The sequence below is a fragment of the Hipposideros armiger genome, unplaced genomic scaffold, assembly GCF_001890085.2.
Source record: "Hipposideros armiger isolate ML-2016 unplaced genomic scaffold, ASM189008v1 scaffold_34, whole genome shotgun sequence".
Taxonomy (NCBI): domain Eukaryota; kingdom Metazoa; phylum Chordata; class Mammalia; order Chiroptera; family Hipposideridae; genus Hipposideros; species Hipposideros armiger.
In genome coordinates, this window is record NW_017731384.1 from 1,145,330 (window position 1) to 1,155,063 (window position 9,734).

Consider the following 9,734-nt stretch of genomic DNA (forward strand, 5'->3'; position numbering starts at 1 on the left):
ATGAACCTGGAGGACTTGTCATACACTCCCCTAAAGGTACGAAGGGCCAGATGACCAGTGTGTACATCTAGTTGGATCCATGTTTGAGCCTTCTGCAGCTGATGGGAATTGGGCCTTTGCATGGGGCATGTCACCATTTGCCAGTGCATGAGAAGTTGAGTGTCACAAAGTTGTCATGTGATCAAACACTTTAAACGAGTTGGTTCATGAACCCAAGGTTAAATCACACTGTAAGAGGAACCATTGCACAACAGAATTTATTTTGAAATTATCCATCTTTCTCTGGGAAAGGTGAACCCTATTGTCTGTTTTTTTTCCCCTTAACTGTTGATATTCTCATTTAGATGATGCTTATAATTAGAAGCACCAATCTTTGTAGTAAGCAAATTCATTAAATTCTGATGAGCACTTCCTATTGGGATGAGTATTAAATTTGGAGGGGGGCTGTGGATAGACATTTGACAGTGTTAAGTTCTTTGCCATGCAGAGAAAAACACATTAGGAAAGAGAAGCTAAAAATCTCATCTTCCCGTGTTCCAATGGTTACTTTAAATAATTAATTTAAAGAATGGAATAATGGCCTTTCAGACTGGAATGGACTTTGGAAATCCTCTGGTCTAAGCCCCTCCTTTACAGGTGAGGTCGGTGAAGCTTGAAAATGTTAGGTAATAGGCCCATGCAGCTTGTTTGTGGAAAGAGCTGAGCTGGAACTCAGCTGACTCTGATCAGTGCTCTTTCCTTCAACTCTTCTCTCCTCATTTAAGGCATTCCAGTGTCTTTTTAAGGAGTTAACTTTCTTGATCATTCACTGAAATGAAAAAGCTAGGCTCTTTTGTTTTTCTTCTGTGTTGGAGTGGAAGGCACGTCCACTATGTACACTAGCCACCTCTTGGTTCTGTTGTCTCGATAGCCCTTCACCTTGCCCTTTTTCCCTACCCTCTGCCCCCAAATTGCTCTCCCCCTCCCCTTCAAACACTGTTATCTTTGGAAATGTGTGTGTGCACTTCCCAGCCTGGCTTGGATCCAGAGCAAGGTGACTTGTGGTTTAATGGAGTTTTTCCATAGTGCTTGATTTTGCCCAAGGGTGTGGAAGGTTGGACAACTAACAGGAAACTCTCATCCTTTGCCCTTTCAGCAGGTCTATGTTCTATTAATAAATGGAAGAATTGAGGAGTAACAAGGAAGAAAAATAGGCAGAAACTCCGCTTCAAGTACTTGTCTACCTCCTGGAAAAGTTCAAGGCTCTTGTTCAATGTCTGAACTTTCTCCTTGTGATTCACTTGTAGTCCTTAAGTCATCTTCAGACATCTGCTCAAGGAAGCATCAGAGGAAAATAAAAAGTTGGGTATTTGCAATGAAGCCAGTGCCCTGCCTCACAGGAGTCGGTGGAGAATGTTTTTTTCTTTGGTGCTGGGTGATCAGAGTGGGAGCCTGTACAGGAAGCCTTTCTTGCTGCAGGGGCTACTGTGCGTAAGAGCTCACCCTTTCATATTTCATTCCTCAGCAGACATTGTGAGGGACAGGCCTGTTTTTTCCAATCTAGCACTTACCCTCAGACCCTCCTAAGTACCCAGGAGGCCCGTGTTTTTAATCAGAGGTTGAAACAGAACCTCCCACTGGGTGCCCGAAGAGTCCCGTTGGGGCAGCGCTCCCCCCGCTTCTGGAGGGCAACATCCTGGTGGGGGTGGGGGCTCAGCTTTGCTCCCAGGGCACCTTTTGTCCCTGGAGACGCCCTGCCAACCAGGCATGTGGAGGAAAAGTGCTGTCCGCCTTCCAGGGCGGCAAGTGTGGGTTTTGGGAGCAGGACCATCGCTTTGGAGTAGCGGGGCGCGGGAGCCAGCGAACACCGGTGGGCACAGCGAACTCATTAACTGGACATCCCCGGGGAAGTTCGGGCGGGGTGCGCCGGCTCACGGGCTTTCTTCCTCAAAAATCCATCCTAGGCAGGGCCACCCCGCTTCTCACCCAAACTCGTGGAGACGAAGGATTAGGCGGGCGCGGGGTTCGGCGAGGCGAATCCGGGAAGCGCCCGGCCCAGGCGGCGAGGCCCCTCCAGCGCCGGTCCGCGGCCCAGGGCGCCGGCCCAACCGCCTTGGCCGGGGCTGCTCCCGTGGGGCGGGGGCGGCTATACAAAGACGGCAGCGGAGGCTCCGGGACTCCGGCCGGGGCCGATCTCTGGGCGGCCCGACCTCCCCTCTCGTCGCTGTCGGTCTGCCGGCTCCGCCCGCCCTCCCGCCAGGCGAGGCGGCGGCCTCCTCTGCCAGCGCGGGGTCCCCTAGTTAACCCCTGCCCGCCAGCCCGGCCGCTGATTGGAGGAGGCGGGGCGCCCGGGGCAGCGGGACCCCCACCTTCCTCGTCCCCTCCCCCTGCCTCCCAACCGTGCAAATCTCGCGAGGAAACACGCGGTTTCACTAGTGTGTTTACACCGATCACTACTAATCCGGACCGAACCGATCCGGATTAAGGGGCCGGAGGCGGGTCCTGGGCACCAGCGGTTCCGACCCCCCCCCGCCCTCCGCGCTGCACCCGAGTGGCCCCCAGCCAAGCGGGTCCCCACTTCCCGGCCCGGACTGGGCCCTCCTGCGCCTCCCTTGGCCTTTGTCCGGCGCCAGGAGGCCGGTCCCGCGCCCCCGTGGCCTCCCGGGCCCGGGCCCGCGTCGGGCGCCTGGCTCTGTACGCGAGCCCGGGGATCTGCGGCCTCCGCGGCCCCCCTCCCCCGCCCGCCCTCTCGTGGAGCCCGGCGCCGGCGGCGGCTACCCGGGCGGGGGGTTGCGGCGCTCAGGAGAGGCCCCGGCTCCGCCCCGGGCCTGCCCAGGGGGACAGTAGAGCGGTCCGCAGCCGGGTCGGGTCGGGGCCCCTCCCTGGAGGAACGTGGAGCTGCGGCGGCGGCGGCGGCGGCAGCGGCAGGTGAGAGGCTGAGCTCCGGGCGGGGGAGGGCGCCGGGCCTGAGGCATTAACCGTCCGGGGGGACCCCTTCAGCTGAGAAGGCTGCGACCGGAGCCTACTCGGGGGCCGGCACCGGGCCGCAGCCACTCGGTGCTGAGGCGGGAGGGTCTCCCCGAGGGCTGCGGGTCGCCGAGGGGCCGAGCGGAAGATGGGGGAGGCCCAGGCGGCCCCGGCCTGGGAGTGGAGCGGGCGGCCGGCAGGGAGAGAGGGGCGCCTGGGCAGCTGGAGGCCCTGGCAGCCTCCCGGGCGCCCCCCGAGAGCTGGCCCGCCCTCCCTCCGTGACAGGTGGGCCTGGAGTTGGGGAAAGTTTAGAGCCGGCGGGAGGCGAGGGGCGCCGGGACCAGGCCCCATCGGTCCTGCTTCCCGGCTCGGGTCTACAGGGAGGATCCCAGTCCAAGGCCCCGCTGGAATGAGACTGAGTGGATATTTCCTTAACATGAGTTGACATTAAATGAAATAACCGCTTGGGTGTCGTTTTCCGGGCCAGGCCGGGGGATGGAGGTTTAGGAAATGTTCGCGAGACCCTGGGGTTTGAGGGAGGCTGCAACCTCTGCCATTCCGGCCTCGATTCGGGCAGGGCGACACGCGAGGAAGGCCACTTAAGGGAAACTCTCTCATTCTCCTTTCTCTGTCTTTCTTTTCCATTTTTAAAGATGCCTCTCTACCCTTCCGAGAATTTCCTAATTCCCTCTCTAACCTGCACTTGTATATGTGGGTGAAACTTTAATTTGTCACCCTTTCATTCCCCTTTGCCTCAGGCGCTCAATCCAGGAAGGAAATGAAACTGGAGGACTTGTAGGGGTTGTTACTGGAAATTGTGGAGTTGCTAGATTGCAGAAGAGAATGTTTAATTCATGTTTTCCAGTGAACTTTTAAATCATGGCCATCATTCCAATACTGTTTAATAATATGTTCAAAGGGGGTCTGTGTAATGCTGTATGCTCCTTTTCCACAGAGAGGTTTCCAGTGGGTTCTGCAAAAGTTGATCTCTGGCAAAGGATGGACGTATTTGCTGAAAGTGGCCTGTGCATTAATTGGCCATGGAAGGAGTTTAAAAATGGTGTCCTCCTTCCCCTCCCTGCTTGGAAGGAGTGCTAAAAGCAGATGTCTAGAGAAACCTACTGCTCCAGGGAGTGGTCAGAAAAAGATTTTGTAGAGGGATGGTTATGGAGCTGTACTAATTTCCTGAGTGAATGCAGGTTGATGGTTTTACCATGGGTTCTCTATTAAATTTAAAATAATTAATTCCTTTTTTTTCATGAGCCACTGTGAGCTCTTCAGAGAAAGAAGCTATATAATAGCGTTATTTTTGAAGTTATTTGTAGCTTCTGATTCATGCTGTATAATGAAATTATTATTAATGATTCATATTTTTAGTTTAAGAACTAGTTCCTGTGTGTTTGGGAAAGAGCTATCCAAAAGTACTTAGCTAAATTCAGAGGTTGATTAGAAGGAATTTTCTTTTTTGCAAGCTAGTCCTTGCTTACCTTTTACAGAAATTATATGACAGGTTTGAAGTTTCAGGTTTTTTGCTGTTAAAATCAAATCACAACTAGAGAAGAATAAGTGACCCTCAGAAGAGAACTTTGAGCCGCTTTATAACTTTAAATGTATTACTATTTGATGCTGCACACTGTTCAGTTGTATGCTCTAATTACTTGAGGTTTACCTGTATGTGACCATTCAGTGAAATAATTACTGTGAATTTTGTTATATCTCAAAACTGGCTCCTCATGTTTTAGCTTTTATGGTCTTACAACCTACTTTGTTTTTGTTTTTTCAGCAGAAATGATGGAAGAATTGCATAGCCTGGACCCACGACGGCAGGAATTACTAGAGGCCAGGTTTACCGGAGTTGGTGTTAGTAAGGTGAGTAAAATGATAATGAACACTGTTCGCAGTCTAATTTAAACACGTATAAAAATCAATTAAGGGCAGTTTGGGTGGACCATACTGATAGTTAGTAGGAGAGAAGATTTAGCTCATGGTTCCAATGAACTTCTAAATCCTACCAGTCATTCCAACCATTTAGCAGTACCTTTGAAGGTATTCTATATGGGAGTATATGCTTTTCCCACTCTGATATGGGGGAGGTTTCCCATGGATCTATTGAAAGGATACTTAACGGGGTGTGTAGTCTATGCCATATTTTGTCAAAACTCCTCAATCACTGAGAAAAAAACCGTTAATTAAAGGTATTGGCGTGACTTCCTTACACTGGATTTTTTGGGTAGTTATATGGTAGTAGAGTTTTGAAAAATCTGTCTAAGTCTGTCAGTTCTCCAAATCTGCAGTTCAGCAGATTCCTCCGGGTTGCACCCCCAGACTACTTTCTTTCTCTTCATATTTTTCCTCCTTGTTCACTTTTTAAATTTTTGTTCTGGGAGCATAAAATAAGATCAAGCCTCCATTAACGGGCAGGTGTTAAGCAATGTTATGGCTTCCTGTGCATCCTTATGTACCTGCTACTTCACCCCTCTGCTCTTATAGGATGGTTTTAATATCATATATAAAGCATTTGATTTTAATACAATATGTAAAATATATGTATGATGTTTTATTTTAAAAACTTCACCAAGCCCAGATTGTTGTATGACTTGGGCTTGAGACTTGTGAATTTTTGGTCTTTGACTTAATGTGATACATTTCTTAATGTGCTTTTCAAGGAATCTTATTTCTCATGGTGATCTAGATATTAGTCTCACGTTTTAGTAGCTTCTTAAAGAAGGTGTTTGTCAAGTTTTAGTTGAAAAAACTAGCTGCTTTGATGAGTCATAATTTCGGTGAGCTGGAATACTTTGATAGTTTTTGTTCATTGAACAGATGTTGAGTGCCTACTGCATACTGGCATTGTGAAGGGTGCTAGGGATGACACCTCAGCACAGTGCCTCCAAGCCCCCATTGTGGAGACAGCGAGAGACACAGAGATGATGCTGTGATGAGAGCTATGTCAGAGCTGTGACATGGTGCCATGGGAACACAGGATCTATTACACGTTTTGTACTTGGTTTCTTTGGCCACTTGAATAACTGACTTCATGGCACTTTGGAGGGCTATGCTCCTGACTATTGTCATATGTTAAGGTTATATGTATAAATGTAAATACTCCGAGCTAGCTTCAACTGGAAGTGAGCACTATATTTAAGTATTAAATTGATCTCTGATTCAGTTGATTACCTAATAATGACCTTTGATGTGTCTTTTAACTTGGGAATTCAGCAGAAGGCTCATATCCAAATTTGTCTGTTCAAATGGTTACCTACTGAGTAAAAATAAGTTTGTATTCAGATGGTAGGTAGTTTAAACTCATTGGACTTTATTGTTAGTATGCTTTTTTTTCCTTTTGTTTTTATGTTCATGATAGCTTATCCAAGTATACTTTTGATGGTGTAGAGCATAAGTGATGGGAATGAGTGACATTAGGGATTTTGCTGTTTGGGCCCAACTTAACATCATGTAACTAATGTGTCAGAAAACGTTATCTGATTATCTGTTTAATAGGAAGGTCTACCTTTAATATATAGAGGAAGAAGTTCATTTCTATCCAAATGTTTTTATGGCATTGATTGTATCTTATTTTGACATTGCCAGTCATGGTAAGTAAATTGATTACAATAAATATATCATTCAGGGACTATCAAGGAAGTGTTTTTTTCCACCATAGCAAAGAAACTTGAAGAGAAAAAAAAGCAAGTAAATTATTCTGTAGTTTGCAGAGTTAGGAAGAGGAAAAGAAAATCTCCATTTTGTGCAACATCTTTTGCCTGCAAGACATTATATCGTATCTCACACCACTGATTTGAAATAGTAGTGGAGAGGGGGCGGTGGTACTGGGAGAAAAGGTGCTTTTGCAAAAACTCCTCCAAGTTTTGAATTCCTCATTATGGGTCATAATTTCCTAGTGAGGATGTCACTGATGACAGCTTTCAGTTTTGCAAAGATCAAGAGAGCTTTCAGCCCTTGCTCCAAAAGAGAGAGCAGTGACTTCCCTGTGATAGTGCCATCTAGTGGGGCTGGTGTAGCCTCATGGGGTGTCTCTTGAGTTTCTCCTAACTATTCATAACATTTTCAGTCCTTTTTGATGTCCATAGAAGGAAGAAAGTCAATGCCACTGTGGATTCTTTCCTAGTGGATAGGAGTGTTTTAAGTAGCTGCAGTCTTTGAACTTCCTGGTTATTATAGATCTTCTGTCATGTTGCTTCAATTTTTTTGGCACCTGCAAATTAGATACACATTACAAAACTCACATGAAAACGAAATGGCCAAGCCACTGCATTTATTATTTATATTTAAGATGCTCTTTATTTATATTTAGGTTTTTTTATTTGTAAATTTTAAATTTTCTTGCATATTGCATTTATATGCATTGAGTTTCTCTTTGTTTAGCATATTTAATTTATAATAACTGTTGAACCAAAAGCACTTGTTTTGCACTTTGGGACGCACTATGTGGTTTTTATTTAAGAGATTGATGTTTTTTGTCATTAGTGAGTTGATGATAGAGAGAAGTAGCCTAATGTGCTCCAAGAAGCTTTAGTTGGCTTTTCTCAACTCTGGTCTAGCTGCCACTTTTTAGGAGGACCTGTAACCATTCTGTTAACCTTTTTGAGGTCATAAGGTTCAATTGAGTTATGAACCCACTTTTTCATTTCTTGTTGACCTGATATGTGAACTGTCTTACTTCCTTTTTAGGATCTCTTCCTTTAGGCACTGGATAACCCACTTCCAGTAATGTGAAACTGACTATACCCTGTACTGATGTGTTTTCAGTGAGGTCCACTGCACTTTATATTCCCTTCTCGACTCCCTTTTGACAATTTTAGTCTCTGGTTCTGGAGACGGTGTGAAGTAGATGGAATTGCACCTTGCATGCACTGGTATCTGAACCTAGTTGACTTTTAATGCTAATATAGTAGCAAATACTTATGTAGTACTTACAATGTGCCAGGTACTGTTCCATGTACAATAAAAGCAATAAGAAGTAAATTTAGATCTCTCTTAATTGAGATACTAATCAATAAACTTCCATTCTCTTTTATAAGACATGTGAACTAGTGCCCACTGCAATGCTCCTACCAGTTGAAGTATAGACTTACCAAGGATCACTTTATGACAACTTGCATTTATAGTATAATTTAATACAAAATTACGTGAACCAATGACATGTTGTAAAATGAAAGAATTGTTGGCTCTAAGAAAACTAACTGCCTTGGAAAGACACAATATGAGGTGCTATCTATAAAAATGTATAAATTATTATTTTTTTTAATCTGGAAGAATTCTTCAGTTAGATCCTTGGCAAGCATCATTTAAGTTCTCCCTTCACTTTTAAAGAAATCGAAACTGGAAATTGTAGATGATGCATTATGGGTGTGGTTTGTGTAAGTGCAGAACTGCAGTCAGTGGATTTATAACTCAAAAGGCCAACATCAAAAGACTAGCAAGAGAATATACATTTATATGTTTTAAGTTAAAAAAAAATGTTTAAGGTGCCATTTTTTTTTTTTAAGATTCCACACTGTAACCTACTTTTTTGACTAATGTCGTTGGTTTTAGTTGTATTGGATGAAAAGGTTTATGCAGTATGTGGATGGTATTGAAAAGGAGAGCAAAATGAGAAGTCATGAAAAGTGGGACTGTTTGTTTTGACAAAGACAAAACATAAGATAAGAACCTTCACTTTATAGAGCCTGAAGCAAGACCATATACTTTTAAGTAATACCACATAGATTTTTGATGTCTTCTTAAAGAAAAATCTCATTTCCTGTCTATAAATTTAAGAGTCTGATACATGATCACGTTAAATGATCAGATTTGACTTCTGAAAAGATGTTTAACTGACAGTTGCCTTTCTCTCCCGTCATTTAGTTAATTACATCAATTAGAATGTGTCAGTTATGGATATCTAGTGTTAGCTGTTTTATATACCAATGCCAATAATTAAAATTAGATGTTTTACATTTAATACATAGTTACACAATGCTCAGTAAGCGTAAATGCTGAAAAATAGTCTATCCTTCTACTGGTGAATTTTAAGGAACTGTTGATAAATTTATTATTGTGTTTGCCTTTATGTTGTCTTCTCCTTTTCATTTACTTTAGTGTTTATTTAATGCTCTCATTTCACATGTAGTCGAGTATCAACTCATGTGTCTTGTTTCTCTGAAATTTCTCAAGCATTTGTTTGCCCCCACTGCTACTGCCTTAATCCAGACCTTCACTCAGGACTGTAATAGCTAGTCTCTCCTATCCCATTCATCTTTCTGTAAACTGCCACAGGTTATATTTCAACAAAATACCAGTATTATTGTTTTACTCCCTTGCTTAAAGCTCCCATTGCCTACTGGATAAAGGTAAAACTCCCTCTTTTAAATTTTCAACTTTGTGTCTGTTCCCCTACTGCTGTGCTCTGCTACCTCAAACCATGACTGATCCCCTCACCTGTAATGTTAGCGAACAGACTCGGGCTGCCTCCTCTACCTTTCCTTTTTTATTTGCCTGATGAACTTGCAGTTTATTCTTCAAAGCATAATCCAGATATCTCTTCTTCATAGCTTTTCCAGATACCTTCACCAGCCTAGTTGCATTGTCTTATTAGCATTTGATAACCTACTTTTATTATAATACATCATTTGGTTCCGCATTAGTCTCCTTGAGAATATGGATGATATCTTTTTTTTTTTTTTAATTTTTTTTATTGGGGAATTGGGGGTAGGGGAACAGACAGGTTGCTGTCGTTTTGTTCTTCAGTCTAGTTGTGGAGGACGTTGCTTCACTGGCCCAAGTTG

General features: G+C 44.5%; 1 protein-coding gene across 5 annotated transcripts in view; it reads left to right on the forward strand.

The window, feature by feature from the left end:
- Positions 1-265: 265 nt before the first annotated feature.
- TLK2 (tousled like kinase 2) overlaps positions 266-9,734 on the forward strand; it is a 121,798-nt gene continuing 112,329 nt past the window's right edge. Inside the window, exons 1-2 of one of the 5 annotated variants that reach the window (XM_019637769.1) lie at positions 266-1,849; positions 4,733-4,815. In XM_019637769.1, coding sequence (XP_019493314.1) covers positions 1,747-1,849; positions 4,733-4,815 — 186 coding nt within the window. In that variant the 5' untranslated portion in view covers positions 266-1,746. Of the gene's footprint in view, positions 1,850-2,454; positions 2,908-2,947; positions 3,232-4,729; positions 4,816-9,734 lie in introns of those variants that run through there. The other 4 variants (XM_019637770.1, XM_019637771.1, XM_019637772.1 and 1 more) reach the window with 4 other exon arrangements.